Here is a 21,115-nt window from a genome sequence, read left to right as displayed (position 1 = left end):
GATACATGGTTTACTAATCATACTTTTAATACACATAAAAGATTTCCACATTGTACAATACAGACATACTTCAATATCTTCAACATAAATAGGATAAAAGTAAACAATATCCAAACTCGATGGATCTTTGACCGTGCGCTGTCAAAAATGATGCCTCCGCCATAGAACGAGTTTAAAGACCCAAACAGAAGCTGAGCAATTTTTCGAAATTCAAGTTTGATTGTAATCCATTAATGATCACGAGAACGGGACGTACAGACGGACAACCTGCAGAACATAACGCCACTGGCTACTTCGTTGCGGAGGCATAACAAATTAAGCTCATATGGTTTGCATAAAAGTGATCATTTCTAGGTGCAATTTACATTGTTCTGTAATTCTGACCAACAAAACAATTAATGGATGCAGTACATCAGTAACAGAACATGACACACAGAAAAGAGAATAAACAACTGGCACAAATGAAAATCAACAAACTTTTCAACTGACACCACAACATTTGATAAATCATATATTGATCAAATATGTCATATTATTGGTTCATAAATTCTAAATTTTATTTTTCATGATTTGGCATACTAAATATCAAGAATCATAAATTAACTTTGGATAAAATACTCTGGTGTTTAAAAAATAGGCACAAAATATCTCAACTAATCATCTATTGTTATAACCATTTGGAGGGTAGGTACTATCCAAACTAAATTATGCAACATCAGTCACAGTTGTTAGTGAAGCATGGGGCGACATGTTTCTTGACAGAGCTTGCAGTTAACACAATGTTTTACTTAACATTTGGAAACATATCTGCATAATGATATTTCTTCAACCCACACTAGAAATGGACGTTGCTCCTTCCCATTAATTCCTTACTAATCAGATTATTCCAATATTTACTTATGACTTGTGATGGAAAATAAAAGGAATGTTTTAAGTAACCAAATATTATCAAAATATATTCCTCACAAACTAGACTTCACAATGCTAGTCATGCAGATAACCCTTTAACTGAGAGTATTATAATCTGTTCTTGAGACCTGAAGTGGAAGGCAAACATTAGGATGTCTCTTGCAGCAGGCAGTACTTACATATCTATTCCACACAAGCCTACAGTTTAGGGTTCCTAGACTTATCTTACATTTAGTACCAATCGTTGGAATTTAGTCCTCTGTGTAGTCTTCTTCGCTCAGACTGTGCTCATCTGTTCGAGTGAGTGAATTGTGATCAAAAGTGAAAGAAACATTCCTTGTAGCCCAGACCCAGTCAATGACTGAAGCCTGCGTTGTGTGTTAACGTGCCCCTCCCCTTGTTCATAGACGCAGGTTATGTCAAGTGGAAAACACTCCGTCCCTCGGATAGGACGTTAAATGGAGGCCCCGTGTAGAGAAGAGTCACTACCTTTGCACGTTAAGAACCCACTGCACTATTCGTATAAGAGTAGGGGGAAACCCCGGTGTAGTGGTCCACCTGCACACACCCCCAGTATAGTAAGATAATACTCTGTAAAGAGGTCTGTACTCAAACGGAAGAAGAAGAATGACATGATCCTAATAAGGAAACGCTTCATGTTTTATGAAAAGAATCTTGCTAGATCTAGAACTTATCAGACTGTTCTAATCTGTTCATGAGACTTGTGATAGAGAACAAAAAACACATTCCTTGTGACCCAGGCCCCTGTCATTATCTGGTCCTCATAATCTAGACTAAATGTTTCTTTAAACATTCTAGCCCCAGACCTTTACACTGTCTTGTACAGTTCTCAGATTGTCCTAATCTATTTATGTGACTTGTGATGGCAAACGAAAGACACATTCTGGGAGGCCCAGATTTTTCAGGACCTGGTCCTGATAGATCTAGACTAAATGTTTCTTTAAACATTCTAGCCCCAGACCTTTACACGGTCTTGTACAGTCCTCAGACTGTCCTAATCTGTTTATGTGATTGTGCTGGCAGACGAAAGATACATTCTGGGAGGCCCAGACCCTTTCAGGACCTGGTCCTCATGAATCTAGACTTAATGTTTCTTTAAACATTCTAGCCCTAGACCTTCACACCGTCTTCTAAAGTTCTCAGACTGTCCTAATCTGTTCATGTGACTTGTGATGGAAGACGAAAGACACATTCTTGGTGTCCCAGACCCCTTTCAGGACCTGGTCCTCGATGCCACGTTTGTCCGCACAATGGTTCCACTGGGATAGATCACTGTTGCAGTCCGAGTCATTGGGAGGAAGCCGAACTTGGATGTTGTTTATACATCTATTGCACTTGAACCTGCAAGGTCAAACACAAAAATGCCAAGATATTATCGACTCAATTCAATTTTAAAAAATATTGGTCAAGCAAAAAATTAAGATACACTTGGCATATATACAGCAAGTAATTCTCTGTTTATATTTTTTTTAAGAACAAAAGAAGGGAGCTAATTCTTATGGGCCAGAAACAGCAGCTTTGGAAAATATGCAAATGTTGAAGTCCTGCATGAGCTCGTAGTAGAAGCCTGTCATCAAAAGCTTACTTTGAAAGGCTTCAAAATCAGAAAATTTATCTGATTATTAGTTTTTACATTCATAATGACCTAAATCCTATCAACCAATGTCATTGCTAATTTGAGGAAATCAATGATCATATAGTTTGCCAACCAGCCCTTCTTTATTGGTTTACAGTATTTTATTTGTGAATCATGAAACAAGATTATAGGCATAAATGTCCAGATTTTAATTATGACATTTCATGTGCTTATTTGTGTACAATCCTCTGTCTATTTGCCAAGTCTCACAATTCTCACAGTCTCACGATAGGTCAATCTTTCAATAACCCTGTCTCTTATAAAGCGACCTGAGGTCAAAGTTCAATCTGTGCCTCCCCCGTCTCCACAAGCATATCAGAGTTCTTACTTGTCATGGGTGTCACTGAGTGTGCCCTCCTTGAACCGGAAGAGATCCTTGAGTTCATCCACGGAGAAATGCCTCTCCACATCCTCCTCATTGTCCACTACGCAGCTAGAGAGGGCCTTCTTGTGTGCCTGTCGCTGGAAGATCTTCTCTTCAATCGTTCCTGTCTGGAGGTTGGTTGGAATTTTAAGACACAAACAAAAGAGATATTAGAATAGACCCAAAATTTAATTACTTTTGTTGCAATTTTTAATAGAATCATATTATTACTAAGGCCATGATGATGAAAGTTTTTTGTGCATATCTTTAGTCTGCAATAATAGTCTCAGATCCACAGTTTTCAAAACCATGAATTCATACATGTATCTTTGTCAAGCAGAGCATGACCCATCTATTTTAAAGTAGTGGCACCTACTTGTAGCAAAGTCACTTGCCTACTATGCCACAACCAGCTATACTTTTTATCCATAAACTCCCAAACTACAATAATATTTGATTGTTAAGTAACAATTAAATTCCATCGGCATGAAAACTACATCGTTCAATAATTAAATATCATATAATTAAACTCTTGTTTGGAGATGAGATCAATTGTGGCTATATTGCTATTGAGCTATAAACCCTGTACAGCATAGCTGTCAACCTTCCACAGCAAAAATTAGTACTGGTAATCTCTCAAGGCAAAATTAGGAATACAGTCTGTTTTGTAGATTTTTCACACAGAATATTTCAGAAAGAAAGAGGAATCTAGGATTCAAAACAATGGCTTGAAGGCCAAAAAATATGAATCATTCATCAGAAATAGGAATGATTAACAGCATTTCGAGAAGCCTCTTGCATGCATCTATTGAGTGAGCTATATCTACAAGATTTGACCACCAATAATGCACTGACCGCTAGAAGCCTGTAGATGAAGCACCGTTTCTTCTGCCCATCTCTCCACACCCTGGCCATGGCCTGGTCATCGTTGGCCGGATTCCAGTCAGGATCAAACATGACCAGACGATTGGCTCCGATCAGATTGAGACCACACCCACCCGCCTTGCTACTCAACATGAAGATGAACTCAGGACTCTGTGGTGACAGAGAGAAAGAGAGAGAGAGAGAGAGAGAGAGGGAAGAGAGAGAGAGAGAGAGAGAGAGAAAGAGGGGAGAAAGAGACAGACAGAGAGACAGACAGATAGGGGAGAGACAGAGAAAGGGAGAAAAATAATTAGAAATGCGTTCAATCGGAGAAGTCTTTGGTGGTTAAGTGGACAAGCTCAGGGGATTGGAAAATAACTGAAAATTCTCTTACAACTGAACTTGCTATCACTCTAAAAACATGCTGCATGATTGCAAAGAAAGCAGCATTGTTTGCTTTGTTATTTGAGACCCTCTAACTGGCCAAAGTAGTCTGTGCCATAAACTGACAGTGCACAAAGCTTGAAAATCAATTTTTTTTTCTTCATTTCACTAATAACAAGACAATCACCAGAGTGTGTCTTGCCAACCTGTGACCAAATTTAGACACAAAATAATTAACAGTGGCAAAGTTATTTGTCATAAGAGAGTCTTACATGTAAACTTAATATATGACCTTTGAACTTAGCATGTGACCCTTGACAGCACCATAGTGTAAAGGTCTCCAAAGTGCATCTCTGACCCACGTTTGGTAATAATAGAATTAGCAGTGGTGAAGTTATTTGTCACAAGAGTATATGACCTCAAATGACCTTTAACCTTAACATATGAACTTTTAGAGTACTACAATGTTAAGGCCCTACAAGTGCATCTTTGAACCAAGTTTGGTCACATCAAGATTAACAGGTATGACGTTATTTGTCACAAGAGAATCTTTCAGGTAACCTTTAACATATGACCTCAAATGAACTTTGTATGTGACCCTTGACATCACCATAGTGTGAAGGTCCCCCAAATTGGTCACAATAGGATTAACAGTTGCAAAGTTATTTGTTACAAGATGATCTTGCAGGTAAACTTAACATCTTTGACCTTAGCATGTGACCCTTGACAGTATCAGAGTGTGAAGGAACTGCATGTGTGACCCAAGTTTGGTCACAATAGGATTGACGGTTACGAAGTTACTTGTCACAAGAGAATCTTTCAGGTAAACTTTTAGGATTCATTCCTTCTTTTATCAAAATCTGCTCAACAGATTTTGATTTGCATCTATATAATTAGAGAATACGGTATATCTTCTTACATTTGGATTGTTGAAGCTGTCCACCACTTTGGCTCTCTTTTTGATGGACATCGACCCATCTAGACGGACAAACAGATATCTAGAAAGAACACAGAAGAAAAGTTTGAAAACAACAATGGTGGGAGCATTACAATAGGGATACATTTCAACCTGTGTGAATACAATTACTATGGCATGATGACCCTTAATAAGTTGAAACACAGTGGGACCTTTTTTTCCAGTTTTTTAAGTTAAAAAACAACTCGGAAGAAAGATCATTTCCCCCACAAGGTTCCTTTAATATGTATAAACAATAAACAACTTTATACAAGATAGTTACATTGAATATGTTTGCCATACAAATAAAATCGGCCATATAACAGTCACATAAAATGATAAACATTATTTGTATTACAAAGAAACTCAAAATTATTTGGTAAACAGAAACAATTTTTTTTTTAAGTTCTTTTCTTTGAAATTTGTTCTTGCAATATACCTTTTCATATCATAATATGATTTGATTGCCAGCATAATTTCTTTTACGGTAAATCATACTTGATTGCTAATCCTCCGTAGAACCTTAACAGTAACAACATATCAATAACCATTAATAAATACTTAACAATTGAAAAGAAAACGAGAGAACAGATTATCACCGCTACATCGGTCTGTGTTTGGACATACCCTCTCAACCTACAGAGCTGCTCAAAGACATCTAGGGTTTGAGTGTAGTTAGATACCAAGACCACCTTGTCTGATGAGGATGTCTTGGTGATGGCAAGGATGTAGTCCAGGACCTGCATCTTCCCTGGAAGGTCCAATCATAATATCATGGAGAGGAGGAGTTAGGGAAGGGAAATAATGACTATATTTAGATGGAAATCATTGTAATCTGCTCATAACTTCCATAAGTTTATGGTAGGATATGTAATGTTACAATTTGAATTAATTTTGCCCTGTCGTAATTGGAGTAATTTTTTTCTCTCCCCCCCCCCCCCCCCCTCCCCATCATTTATTAATTGAATAATATGTACATAAGAAACTCTAAAAAAAAAAAATAATAATAATATAAAACTTTAAAAAAAAAAAAAATTAACATTTTTTTCCAGAGGTGTTACTTTTCAACATTTGCCCTCCATAATATTTCCTTTAAATAAATGTTGAACATGTTTGTAAAATTACATTTTCATTTTTGCGTATATAAAACATAAAAAACTTGTTAATTCCATCTAATAAAAACACCTTACCGGAAAGCTCTGGTCTGAGTTGTTTGTTGTTGTAGCCAGGAGGAAAGTTCTGAAGCATATCATGGAAGCCATCTTTGGAAGAAACACACTTGTCATACACAAGAGCAGGATCTGTAGAAAGAAAAACAAATAAATTTCAAATGGCCTTTTCATGAATCATGGTTCTCTTGTTAACATCTGCAATTCCCTGCACTCTGGCCTCAACCAGTCACCATTAATTTCATTGCTTTCAAATCCTTTTCCTAAATAATGCAACTCTTTTAAAAATTCAAACTGGTATCACGTTTTCATATAATTGTCATCATTGATCATCATTTACAAAAGAAATTTCCAGGTTTGCCAAGAATATCATATGCTTCTTATGATTTCTAACTGTGGTGACAGCATAGAAGATTATAGTTATACTAGTTTAACAGAGGATATTAAGAACAAAGATGGCATTAAAATTTTTCAGTTTGTCATATAGAATGATTGAGAATCTTCATATGATGGTATTCTTCATTTCTATTGAACAAGTGTTTAAATTTATGTGAATTGATAAGGTTTATTGATTAAAAATGAAAAAAAGAACAAAAGAAGGACACTCACGATTGCAGAGTTTCTTGAGGTGGGTGATAGCAGAGAGCGTAGAGACTTTGCCCTGAGTCTTCATCCGGCATTCTTTCATCATGGCCTTCACATACTGCTGATAAATACAGGACTGCATGGAGGTGAGCCTACAGCATACCACCTGCTCCACTGCAAAGACAGAAACAGTAGAAACAGTATTAAAACCCACTTGAGATCAGGGCCAGTATTCAATTCAATGCTTGTGACAGAAATATGAGTATTTTACTCAGTTTTCAGCTTAGGTAGAATACTGTAATAGCCAACTTTGGTATTCAGTTGAAGCCTTTTGCTAAGTATTTCCCTAGTATAGGCTTAAGCCAATTATTTTGGTGACCTTGATTGGCAGGATATGGATTTCACACGCATACTGCGCACAATTATGTTGGCATGCATTTAATGCGACAAGTATATTTTCTAAACAGCAATCTTTACATTATGGGAGACCAAACTTTAGCTGGATTAGCTGAGCACAATTATATTAACGCGCAATTAAAATCACACTATGCAGCTTTTGCCGAGTGTTTTTTTTTGTGTGGCTGGTCACAATTGATCCTACTACTTATGACAGCAACTGGTCTGACCACTTACAAAAGCAATATTATGTAGGACCATTGGAATAGTTTCAATGTTCAGTGAGGTTCTATCTCCCATCATGTTTAGGGTTAGCTTCCACTGGACAAATGAGCTGTAGGACTGTAGAGGGTAATACAGTACTCCATGGAAGTAGCCCCTTAGCACTAATCTGTGAGGACCAACAAACTAAATAATTGTCTTAAAAGTTAAAAACTGTTTCTATAATAACAATGATAATAAAGAAAATATTAGAAGCATCAGTATTTATTCATCAATGTGTACTAAAGTGCTCAATTTTATTATCAGATGCTTTATAAATAGTGCAATGGTTTATACTTTGTATACAATGGTTTTTACCTTTCACAGGCAGATATTTAGCTAGCAGAGAAGCTGAAAGAAAAGCAAACAAAAGATGATATTTATAGAGATTGTTACATGCTTGTATGATGTCCACACATTAAACCTTTCAAAACTTATGTGAGATTGGTCATAAACTCAGCAAAAAAAACCCCAGAAAACACAAAAAACACTCTTTATTGTTCATTTTTTTTTATAAACCATCATTAGAATATGATAAAATGCATATCGAATTACAGAAAAATCAATTCACTACCAACATCAATTAAGATTAGGTTTTGAACTTTCATGCTTGGATGGGCACATTCATTTAACCGTGACCCGCAACTGTTTGGACAAAAATGAATTCATAGATATACACATAGTATGGAGGTTACATACATGTATGAATGTTTAATCCATACAAAATGAAGGCTTATGTGGCTATTCAAAAGAAAAGAGCTACAAAATCGAAAATTCAATTGAAGAAAATAAATACATAAGACAATTAAGTTCATAAACAATTAAGCTCTGATCAAATTGGTAATAAACATTACCTATACAATGAAATTCTAAATGAAATATAAAATAAAGGACTATGTTGCTTTTCAAAAGAAAAGAGTTACCAAACAATTTTGAAAATTCAATTCAAGATTAAAATACATAAGACAATTTAGTTCAGGAATAAGCTTTGGCCGATTTGGGAATAAACTTTATACAACCAAATTCAAACTTGTTTAATTTTGAAAATTTAATAGAAGAAAAAATGCATAAGACAATTTGGTTTAATAATCAAGCTCTGACCACATTGGTAATAAACATTATATATACAATGAAATTCACAAACTTGTTTAATGGGTTTTAAATTTGAATCCTATACATACCTGTCCTCCTGATAATACACTTGTTCACTAATATGGCAAGCTAAGAAAGAGTGGCGAAGAGCAGGAAAAAATTGTTACAAAAGGAATTATAATATGGTACAGGGTGAAATGCTACAGGGCTTAACTCAGCTCTCAACTAACATAAGATAAAGAGGATCATGGGGGACCAACAGGCACCAATTGGGGAAGTTTTCTATATAGAGGGAGCAAGTAGCTACAAGTAGGACAGTGGGGCTTTAAGAGACATCTGAGAAAGAGATCAAGAGGAAAGAGAGAAGACAGAACAAATGTTAGGGAAAGAAATGAAGAACCCAAAACGAACAAACCAAGAGGGGGTGGGGACAGTGGTAAGGAAGGTGACCCTGGGCCCCGTTTCATAAAACTTGTTATCAAGAGCAAGTTCCAAGAACTGTTATAAGCTACTGAAATCGTGATATTTGATTGGCTGTAAGCAAATTTGTCATAGAATTTTAGCATTTGTTATAGATAACAAGTTTTATGAAACACGACCCTGATTGCTCTGTATCTACATGTAACATGAAAGGCCATAAAAGACAGTCGTCATAGATCTAATACCAAGAAACTCATTATTGTACCTACCTATGTTATGAACCTAGAATTTCAGACAAAACAAAGATTACAACAATAATTTTGTTTAAAATATGATAAAATAATAAGGAAGATATTTTCCCTCTATACAGCCTACTTTAATTCCTACACCTATCTGAACAACCTTCCAGAATCTAGAGCCATCTCACCTGCTGCAGTTTCTCCTGTCCCCTCTGCTTCTCCTTGTCTGATGCACAAGAATCCCTTCCTCGTAGGATGGGGCTCTCAAAGTTCTTCTTAAACTCCTGGGCGGTGCCTAGATATGGAAAGAGGTGACACGTAATAAAACAAACATAATTCTACTCGTGACAGGGCTAGGGGCACACAGTTCTAAAGAAGTACAGGCTTGTACATGTATATATGAAGAAAAAAAGAAAAAGAAATTAAGTAATTCAAATTTTAGCACAATCTGCATAAACTGATGCACAGGAATCCCTCCCTATATGAATATCAAAGTCTCAAACACCTCAGTGCAATATCTATCCTACGTCTTTCCAGATAACTTGAAAGTTACTAGAATCATACCAGTTTAAAAAAATTGACAACCTGAAATAATGTCCAACTACCCTCCTATTTCTGTCTTGCTCATCTTTTATCAAAATGTCTTAATAGCTATTTACTTAAAGAAAATGTATTTTTTTCAAAAACTATTACAGAATATTATGACTATAAACAGAATTCAAGCTTGAATACCCCCTTTTCTCTTGAAGAGTCTTTGGGTGATGCAAATGTCAGATAAGGACTTAACCATATGGGGAAAAGACAGAGCGTTACATAAAAAAGGTTGTTGGTCATAAAACTAAAGGCTAATCCTGGTGATTGTCAACACATGTTATTGGGTAAACACCCGATTGGTGTCAAATTCCCCATGAGAGCTCCCTTCTTTGTGTCTTTCAAAACTCCTGCACCGATCTGAAGCAGACCCTTACCTAGAATGCCTTGGTTGACATAGTGAACGAGACTGAAGTACTCTAGAAGATCATTCTGGATGGGTGTCCCTGACAGCAGTACCCGCCTCTTCCCTGGAAGACCATTCAGAGCCTGGTAGGTCTGGTTCTCACAGTTCTTCAAGCGATGACCCTGCAAAGTTCATCAATCAAATCAAAATGGTAGAGTTTGACCCTTGAGAAAAGAAATTCAATAATGAAAAGCTGAAAGGTTTTTTTCTCCTGGGAGGCCATTCAGAGCCTGGTAGGTCTGGTTCTCACAGTTCTTCAAGCGATGACCCTGCAACGTGCATCAATCAAATCAAATGTTGGAGTTTGACCCTTGAGAAAATAAGTTCAATAATCAAAAGCTGAAAATATTGTATTTCTTGGGAGGCCATTCAGAGCTTGGTAGGTCTGGTTCTCACAGTTTTTCAATCGATGACCCTGCATAATTCATCAATCAAATCAAATGGTGGAGTTTGACCCTTGAGAAAAAAAGTTTAATAATTCAAAGCTGTAAGGGTGTATTTCAGAGATATATTCCATGGAATTCATCTCCAGTAAAATCAAAGATTTGAGGGTATTTTTCTCAAACTTAAATCAAAGTTACGAGAATATCTCAGCATATAGCATCTCTCTTCCAATAAGCTCATGTGTGTGTGTATCTATAGGTATCTCACAAAAATAAAGAGTTTCTCACACAATTTTGCACTACAAAATTTCTTTTGGCAACATTTTCAAGTTTTTATATCCTCAGAAGGTTTCTATGGTGAGCAAACTTTTTCACTCAAGGTGACCATGTGGTGTTACCAAGAGCTTTAAATTATGAAGTCTTTTATAATTGAACTCGATGACTACTGAATACTCTATTGCCTTCATTCAGGGACAACCTGGTTTCTGTAGGCAATGGTTTAAAATTACACAATATTTGTGCAATATCATCCCACGCAGTTCAGTCACGATATCTGCCAAAGGTGAATACTTGTTTCTATAAGCAAAATTCTCCTACCTCATCACAAATAACCAGTCCCACCTCTCCCTTGTGTAGGACCTCAGCATGTAACCTGAACGTCTCGTAGGAGATGATCAGAATGGGGGTGGGTGTCCGTCGACCCTGCTGCCTCATGAAGGAATCTACAAGAAATGGCCAGGTAAGGTAGGGCTAAAGCTTATACTGTGAAGCTACAGGATTCATGGCTGTTAACTGTACATGGACCACGTTTACTTACTACCTGATATAAACAATAGAGACATTTCTTTGAAATGGGGCATGTTCATGTTAGATTTAGGATATTTATTCTGTTAAAAATCATTGCAATGCATAAATATGAAACAAAGAGAGAACTCTGAGGTCTGCAGTGCAGCATGTCTCTGTTTCTGTTGCGTCGGTATACTCAGGATTAACTTTACCACACCAACGTTTTGATTAGTTTGGCCGTGTATGTGCTATATGGCAGGAGAGGTGTTTCACATTTGGAGTTTATGCTTGTTAATCATAAGGTGGACAAATCGTGTTTTTTACAAAACATATAAGGTCATACATTAATGGATTTGTCTAAAAGTACATGATTAAGTTTGGTATTCATAACATATCTAAAAGGGATAGATTCGATAGAAGGGGAGTGTACTTTGTGTTTGCCCTCATGGTGACCATATGGTAGAACTACTCCCCAGGGACTAAAGAGGGTGCACACTGTGCATGAATAAATCCGCTGACCGGGATAAATAATATCTGTAAAGCGCTTATGGATGGTTTTCCAGTATAAATATTTAAATATATATATAAATCCAGACCCAGCTACTAGGAAAATAACCATTACAATGCACTTTTCAGTTGGCATTCCATACACATTACAATAAATATGATGATGATAGATAACTTACCCAAGTTCCTATCAATCTCTTTCTTAGTACCAGAGTCGATGGCCAAGGGGTTAACCTTCCCTCCGAGCCACTTACGGATCTCATTGTACCAATTCTAGGTGGGAGAAAAACAACTAAAAAATAATTATTTCTCATTCTCAAGATGCACCTCATTAATTCATTAGTAAATGTTTCATTAAGCGTTAATTTCATTGCAGGACTAGCAGGATGAATAAGCTTAACTATTTGGAGTAACAAAAATAAATTATACTCTGAATTAAGAGCCACCAGCCTACTTGAAAACGAGCTTTAAAAGAAATAGGGGTATGGAAATCAAAATAATGCTTAATTAATATACATGTAGATCTTATCTTATAGGATACCAATCACCAATATATATTTTCTTCTGTATACCAGTACTTCCAACACGTTATCAAAGCTTACTTTTACATAAATTCAGCTAAATAATAGTAAAAAAAAACTCCCATCTCAGGCACATACAAATAATACAAAAATATTTGTTCATTTTGAAAAAATATAAAATAATATTTGATGTTGTTTTTATGATTCTTACCTTAACCAGACTAGAAGGTGCTACAACTATTACTTTGTCTATTTCAGGTTTACCTAATGATGAATGAAAAAAGTAGGAATATTACAAGGTGTGGATATTATTATACTTAAACTGAAGGAGACTGTATTTGACAGTTCTTTTTGGTATCTGTCTCACACAAATATTAAATAATGTTTATACTGCTAGATAAATCTCTGTATTTGGGTCTACAATTAATCAAAAGTTATGACACTGTTAAAAAGTACAAAGACTTTCTGCTTGCTCTTTTAGAAATAAACTGACCCTCTCTTAGTCCTGATAATTCAGAATGTTAGGGTGTATGTTGTTTTATATAAGATTTGCAGCTATTCGCAACAAAGTTTCCCCATAGATTTTAGCAAATTTTACCACTGAAATTATCAGAAGTAACAATTTCTGATTTGACAAGTAATTAGTCTGTGGTACTTTGATGAAAAAACAATTTAAGATAATAAAATATTTTTCATCATATGTTATGCAAATATTTAAGCAATAAATGAATAATGTGAGAGAGAATTCTTACAATCTGGACTCTGCCGTAATAAGGTCCACATCAGCGTCACACACTGCAGTGTTTTTCCCAAACCCTGCAAACAAGATATAGAGACTTATTATTCCTCCAATTGCAAACAATAGCCACTTCAGGTATCAAAAGACAGCTGGTCACACCAGCAGTCCCTGTAAGGAGAGTCGCAAATAGAGCAACTCAGATGATATTCATTTAAAAACAAAAGAAACTAAACATTTTTTACACATGTTATATAAGAAATTTGTGAAACACAAAATGTGGAAGTGTACATTTATATCGGAGAAAAGTGAAATTGCATGACAAAAAAGTGTCTAGATCTATATAAAAGGAACGGAATAGAAAACTAACATCAGTAAAGCAGCTAAAGCTCATGAATAAGTTGGCAGGATTAGACTTCCACTTAAAGAAACCAGAAGTCATGAATATAACTCTGCTGATAGATATTGAAGTCTTCCAGAGCAACATTGAATACCGGTAATTAAGTATAGTTTGAACTTTAACTAGTACGGGGTAAGTACATTTACTCTATTTTTTTAACGTCTGGAGTGTCAGTACTTTAGTTCAAAGCAAATAATGATAACGAATGCTGTTCTATTTGGGACATATCACATTTATAAACATATATTTATTGGTACTAATGGATACTTTACAGGTTCCAAGCAAAATAGCAGGGTTTATAGAATTGTTATCTCACCATTTCATCAGCCATGATGCATCCAAAACTGCCCTCTATTCTTCTTCCAGTAACACAGTCCCATAGAAACTTGACACCCTTTACGTGTTGGTGAAAGAGAAGACAGTATCATTGAATTATGTTTAACCCTTTCGCGACAATCAATTCACATTTTGTGGTTTGGCTTAATAACTTAAAGGTAAAGACCAGTATTGGAAACCCCCAATTTCAAAAAATGAAACGGAAGCTCTCATTACCAATCATGTGAAAGAATATGTTTTGACTAATACATGATGATAAAAAATTTGCCGGGAAACTGCCTACTAATTCATATATTTGGTAAATTTGTTTCTCTCATGGTCTGTGAGAGATATAGGGTAGTCCCATATACATCTTTCTGTGTATAGTGCTTGTAACTTTACGAAGAATGGGCCAAATTTCTTATCATTTTGATGATTCCAGAACCTTGCAGATGCTAGATGCTAGATGATCAACCTTTTCTGATCAATTCCACAACGTTTCTTTCACAATGCAATCGCATGACCATAACTGGTCTTTTCCTTTAAACTCAGAGCCTTAAAGAAACACCACATCCACGAGTAGAAAGCTCAAAAGTTTCTGCACACACAGCAGTAACTTTGGTTTCATGACTATACTGCATTTGATGCTAGGAATTTTAAAAAAGGAAAATAAGCTTTACAATCCTTAAAGGTAATACAAAGTTTTGGGAAATTATGAAAATTGGGTGGATAGGGATTCTTTACAATTTTGATATATATGGATGCCCCTGTGGATGCATTATAAACGCTAGCAAATTTAGCCCCTTAAACACTTCTGCTTTCGAGAAAAATTGAATATAAATATTTACCGGTACTCCCGGTAAATTTTGATAAATTTCAAATAGCGCCTACGGACGTACAATGGTAGCTGCTACCATGAAAACCTCAGAATATGTAGTTGTGATGTATAATTTCCAAACGGGAATAGCTAATCGGTCGATTTTAGTCAAGAAACATTGTTTTATAGCTTAATTAATATCTTGACCTTGAGAGGGAGCTATAAAGCATAAAGAGTTTATTATTTACGATTTCATAACATTAGACTAGAATTCAACGATCACTGCATATTGTAGGGTCGCATATGCTTCCAATATGTTCATTTGAACCAAATTCATGACCCCATACCAAAACTTTGTATTACCTTTAAATTTACAAGGTTCATAGCCATTGTGTTTCCATCAAAATTGGTAATTTTTTCAACTTTTCAACAACGTTCTTGCTCATCTATATTGTTTTCAGAGATATCACATATTATTTGAACAATGTGGCAATAAAAGAAAAATATGTGATCAATTAAGCCCTAAATATAAATCCTGTCCTGAAAGGGTTAAAGTGTAAGCATGAGTAATAACAGAGGTACAAAAATGTTGGTGAACTTAATATACTAGTGACGGTTTCATAAAGCACTGCCTTGCAGAAAGACAGGGATAGGCAGGAGGCAAGGGATAGCAATACAGGGAGGGGTGGCAATTGGAAACCTTGGAAAAAAAAAGGTATAAGAAAAGAAAACTATTAAAGTAAATGAAATGAATGCTAAGAATCATACCTCTCGCTGATGGGGTCGTAACACCTTACTCAGTATGGGATCCACTACCACTGAAACATATAGACAAATTGTAAAGATTTTGTATTACTTTTAGGTACTGCATATATATCATAGGGGTTCTCAAACTTTTTTCTTCACAGTTCAGGGCCATTTATTATAAAGCATTTTGATTGATCTTAAGGTAACTATTTAACGTAAGTCTATGGCTCAGCGTGTATTGATCAAACTTAAGATCAATCATAACTCTTTATAATGCGCGGTCCAGATGTGATTTCCAAGAAAGCTATAAGGTCTGAAACAATGGGCAAATCTTGTATTTTTGTTTCTTTTTGTATGTTTTTTACATTGTAAGTGCTATGGAGTATGGTAATTCATAGCACAGTATAAATGATAATTATTATAATACACTACTATTGCCTTTTTTTTTTAGGCCGCCATCCTTGTCAAGCTTTGCTTATGATTGCGGTCTCCTGCACTTTTCCAACAGAATAGTTAGGATAATACTTTAAATTTATAATAATATGTTATGAAAATATTGAGTTTCATTATTATATGTACATATATTATGTAAAAAACATTTTGACAAGAAGAAATTATTGTTTGTATAATTATGTTGTATTATACCTTACATTTATAATTTTTATATGTTCTTTGTTATTCAGTTATATTATATTTTGAAAAATGCAAAAATCAAATCAAATCAAATCAAAATCAAATACATCCTCACCATGGACAGGTTGTTTCTCTTTATCAACAGACAGCTGTTCATGAGCACTCAGCTCCGGTGGGGAGAAGAGAACCAGGGCTCCCTCTTCTGTTGGGTCGTGGAGAGGTTGTCTGACACCTTGTCTGCGCATTCCCAGCCCCCTTGGACCTTCAGTGGCTAATTGTATCAAAGATTGTGAATATTGTGCACTAGAACAATCTTGCAAAAAAATGAATATACAGGTACCTTACTAAAACTAAATATTTTTCTGTTGTTATACTAATTATGGTTGATATTGGCTTTTGTGTGAGGCTGAAGGAAGTAGTTACTATTGTTTGAAAAATACCAAGTGTTCATACAATTACATAGAATCATGGAAAAGCCATCTTAAACTATGGAAATAAAAACACAGAATGAGTAAATCATTTTCCATATCCAAGTGCATACATTTATATGTATGCTAATGAAATACATCATACTTTCCACAAAAAATTCTAATAAGCACAAGTGGCTTATTAGAATAAGCCATTATTCAAAATTGCACAAATCACTTGAAATTTTCTTCTCTTTGAATGGCATGCTTACCTTGGTAGTTTAAAATTGGCACTTTGAATGGCTTGGACAAAATCTTCTTGATCAAGGCTTCCTGTAGAATAGAGAGATTAAATCAGAAAACAAATCATTTTCACATAAACATTTTGCCAAAATAATAAATATCCTTCATACTTTTTTTGTTCTATAAGCAGTTTCCTCTTTTTTTGCTCCATACCTGTTTTGAACTCTCTTATCTTTTAATAAATCTTGCTTCTTATATCTTCTTTAAATATCTTCCTTTGTCTTCCATTGTTCCTTCTTTCTTGAGATACATATAGGTATGTTGCCCTATAACTTAACCCAAACAAGACAGTATAAAAGTCACCTTCTATTCAAAGAAGCTTCTTTTTCCCCCTTCATATTCTGTAAATAATATGACATTTCTTAAAATATCATACAATGTAACTCTTCTTTTTTGTGTTTGTGTTTGTATTTGTATTTTTTCTTCTTCTTTTTCTTCTTCTTTGGTGCAGTCTGCTTCCTTCAATCTTGAAGATTCTTGCTTTCATGCCATTGTACTTTTCATTCTTTTCATTCCTAAATCACTCTGGAAGGAGTTTCGTGGTCGAGTGGTTTAAGGCGCTTGATTGGAGATGCGAAGGATCGAGGGTTCAAATCCAGACACGGCACTAATATCGGCAAGATATTAACCTGCACTTGCTACTCTCCACCAAGGTGTTAAATGGGTACCCGGTAGGATGCGACCGTCATTGTTAGTCAAATAGTTTTGAGCGTCAAGTAACGCATGGCTGGAATGCTCCCCAGGGAGTGGAGATTGTGCACACATTGTGTGCAGGCAAGTTTTGAATCCAATGACCGGGGTAATAATATATCTGTAAAGCTCTTAGAGACATCATAGATGTATTAAGCACTATATAAAAGCGGAATTATTATTATTATTACTAAACTACTTGAAGAAGAAAAGACATTTCCACCTACATGATCACTCATCCTGCTTGATCTGTCTCCTCCATCCTGCACTGATGTCCTGACTGCCAGGGGTTGCCTCATCCTACACATGCCTGGAGGCAGTCCCTTCAGGTGGCTGGTGCGTTGCGTCCCTCCTGACCCATTGAGATGTGCCTTCTTCCTACTAGACAACTGTAACAAGAGAAAGGCAACTATTTTTATTTAAAAATTAATTGCACTGTCCAGTCATGAAGCAGTTAAATATATGATTATCCAAATACCAAGAATCTTGCAAAACTCTTTCCCAAAATGAGGCCAACGACAATACCTCACTTCAAAGGCTATCATTCTGTCCCCAAATAGGCTCATATCACATCTCCTCCTTTTAATATAAAATCTTCCACCTGCTCCTCTGTAACAAGAGAAAGGCAATTCTTTTTATCTAAAAAATCAGGTGCACTGTCCAGCCATTAGTGTCATGCATGTAGAAGTCAGATACGATTATCCAAAATTATACCAAGAATCTTGCAGAATTACTATTTGTCAAAATGATCAGGTCAATGGCAATACCTCACTTCAAAGGCTTTCATTCTGTCCCCAAATAAGGCGCTCATAACTCCTCCTCTTAATATAAAATCTTCCACCTCCTCTTTTTTGCAAGGGGAGGTAATAAATTATGCTAAGGCAGATTATGATTTCATTTTTCCTTTTTTTCTTTAGGAGGAAATACTGTTACCGAACATGGTGAATCAAAGCCTTACTTGAACTGTTCTGGCTTCTCTGGTTGACTCTCCATCTTCTGTTTCCTTTCTCTTTATACCAGTCCCCAATGCAATCTGACTGGGAGCCTGTCTTCTCAGCTGGAAAGATAATTAACATCATTAACATCCAAAGACGGCATTGTCATGGTGACAGTCTAACTAAATTTACTCTAATTTTTTATTTGTTACAACTTACAGAAGTGAACAAAAAATATTGCTTTTCATGAAATGATTATGATAAAATGATAGAACTATCTTACCCAATAATGAATTTCTATTTCAAGTGAATTACTAATTAAGATGTTTTTTTAACTAAAGTCTTAAAGACAAAGAAATGTTCATAAAGATTTTAAAAAATAAACAAACTCAAAAAAAAGTCTCAAGTCATTAGACATGCATGACTCATTCCATTCTAAAAAAGTAACAAATTAGTTATGATTTTTTTCATTGAAGTATTTCACTTAATTAAAACTTACTTTTATTTTACTTAACCATTTTTTAAGTTTGAACAACTATCATTTTCGTCATATTTAAGGTACAAACTGGAAATTTATTCTACGATGTTCGTTGATTTTTCTATTTTATGTGTTTGCAATGCTGTGTGTGCGTCAGTTAGTCTATGTGTGAAGTGCATCACCTGTTTAAGGCAGGACGTGTCAAAATCTCTGTGGTGTGACGTAATATTAGGTATTAACTTTGCCATTGAACTTAAGTTGCGCTTAAAGGAAATACAAAGTTTTGGTATGGGATCATGAATTTGGTTCAAATGAACATATTGGAAGCATATGCAATCCTGCAATATTCAGTGATCGTTATCACGGTTGAAATCGAGTCTAAAGTTATGAAATTGTAGATAATAAACTCTTTATGCTGTATTGCTCCCTCTCAAGATCAATTTATCAATTCAGCCATAAAACAATATTTCTTGACTAAAATCGATAAATTGGCTATTTCCGTTTGGAAATTATATATCACAACTACATATTCTGAGATTTTCATGGTCGCAGCTACAATTTTATGGTTGTAAGCGCTATTTGAAATTTATCAAAATTTACCGGGAGCACCGGTAAATGTTGATATTCAATTTTACTCAAAAGCAGAAGTGTTTTAGGAGCTAAATTTTCTAGTGTTTATAATATGGTGGGGTGACCAAAGTTCGCTATCTCAAAAAATCAGTAAGATTTCGAAAATCTGATATCACCAATGGAAAGAGGAACTTAAAATTACCCAGATATGAAATTCTCTTTGAAATTGTGTATGAAATTGTTAAAATATTGACAAAAGATCAGCAAATTTTGCAACCTTTTGCGTCTGTTCCGAAAAATTATCAATTTACCGATAAGGGTCTGAAAATCTTTAATTTAAGAGCAGATTTCCTCAAAATTGTAAGTAAAAAATGCTACCAACTGATTGTATGATGTCTTGCCTCGCAAATTATGATATTTCCTTATTTTCGATGCATCACATTTTTTGATAAATCAACTGTAAATCCCCGCGCGTGAAGTTAGGTCTCGTTGTTTTTATGACTTTTTTAGATTCAGCGCGCACGCACGATCGGACATCAAATTTTTAGATCGCGATATCTCCAAAATCCTTCCACGATAATTTTTTTTAGTTGAACCAATCTGTAGCAAAAAACCGTGCCGTCCATTTGGAAATCATTGAAAAAAATTAATTTGTGTAGAATATGAGAAATCATAGATCGAATATCACATTTTGTAATGTGTTCTAAAATTTCCGCGAACTTTGGTCACCCCTTCATACATCCACAGGGGCATCCAAATGAAGTCGGGCTAACTCAGACCAGGGGACAACTCGGCCTAGGTACAAAAACGGTCAGTTTTTGCATGTTTAGGTTTAGGTTTAGGGTTAGGTTTAAGTTAGGTTTGGTTAGGGTTAGAGTTAAGGTAAAATGACAAAAAATGACCGTTTTTGCAGCTGGGCCGAGTTGTCCCCTGGTCCGAGTTAGCCCGGATCCATCCAAATAAATCAAAATTGTAAAGAGAATCACTAGACCCTATCCAGCTAATTTTCAAAATTTACCAAAACTTTGTATTACCATTCAGTTAAGTAGGCACTCCCTCACTCAAATTCGAAGCCACTCGAGCGGATCGGCCAATGAGCTAGATTGAGAGTGCGTAAACTCACTGTCAGTGTCAGCGCTGAGTTCAATGACAATGCTCAAAGTTCTCCGTGCTCTCAGCTCAGTCTCACTCCTCCATTCAACAAAAATGCTATTCCAGACATCTACCCCCCAAAAATCACTTCGGCTGGACCCTGGAGTTGAGATTCACCTTAAATCGACTTCACTTTCAATCAGCCTAGCTCTCGCCCGGGCACCTACAGTAGCTACGGCTACGCACCCGACAGCCCCGCCGTCCCGGTGGCAGTGCTTCTTCCTCGACTCGGCCTCGGGCTCTCGCGATCTCGCGTTAAAAATAAATGCGTTTCTAAATCTAAAGCTCTTACCATTTCAGAAGCCTTCTAATTCGTTACTGCAGCAGCGACAATGTCATTCCCGTACTTCAATACTGAGCATTAATAAAGTCCGATCACTTTTCGATAGGATTGCTTTCCATCTTTATCTATATCTAGACCCTCATGTCATGACTTTGGACAA

At 35.8% G+C, this 21,115-nt stretch overlaps 1 protein-coding gene across 1 annotated transcript; it reads right to left on the bottom strand.

Annotated features, from left to right (window-relative positions):
• Positions 1-1,447: 1,447 nt before the first annotated feature.
• LOC578476 (DNA repair and recombination protein RAD54-like) lies at positions 1,448-21,093 on the bottom strand. Its single transcript, XM_030996197.1, has 22 exons — positions 20,965-21,093; positions 18,496-18,594; positions 17,765-17,926; positions 16,817-16,877; positions 16,253-16,408; positions 15,526-15,575; positions 13,942-14,019; positions 13,242-13,305; positions 12,701-12,753; positions 12,148-12,241; positions 11,273-11,397; positions 10,264-10,414; positions 9,484-9,590; positions 8,726-8,765; positions 7,863-7,895; positions 6,912-7,061; positions 6,324-6,434; positions 5,761-5,884; positions 5,098-5,176; positions 3,786-3,965; positions 2,895-3,058; positions 1,448-2,271 (listed from the first exon to the last, which is right to left on the bottom strand). Exons 1-22 carry the CDS (start codon positions 20,965-20,967, stop codon positions 2,070-2,072), a joined length of 2,286 nt encoding a protein of 761 aa, XP_030852057.1. The 5' UTR covers positions 20,968-21,093; the 3' UTR covers positions 1,448-2,069.
• Positions 21,094-21,115: the final 22 nt, after the last annotated feature.

Source organism: Strongylocentrotus purpuratus, unplaced genomic scaffold, assembly GCF_000002235.5.
Source record: "Strongylocentrotus purpuratus isolate Spur 01 unplaced genomic scaffold, Spur_5.0 spur5_scaffold_3, whole genome shotgun sequence".
NCBI classification, from domain to species: Eukaryota; Metazoa; Echinodermata; class Echinoidea; order Camarodonta; family Strongylocentrotidae; genus Strongylocentrotus; species Strongylocentrotus purpuratus.
Note: the sequence above shows the minus strand (reverse complement) of the source record. Positions and strands in the feature narration are given on the sequence as shown.

What these genes read in the sequence shown, in the direction of transcription:
- LOC578476 (XM_030996197.1), bottom strand. An exon ending in AGAGATTGATAGGAACTTGG is followed by an intron (nt 11,398 to 12,147) that starts GTAAGTTATCTA and finishes CATTTCTTGTAG; the next exon opens with ATTCCTTCATGAGGCAGCAG. An exon ending in CCTCAAGAAACTCTGCAATC is followed by an intron (nt 6,435 to 6,911) that starts GTGAGTGTCCTT and finishes TTCTTTCTACAG; the next exon opens with ATCCTGCTCTTGTGTATGAC.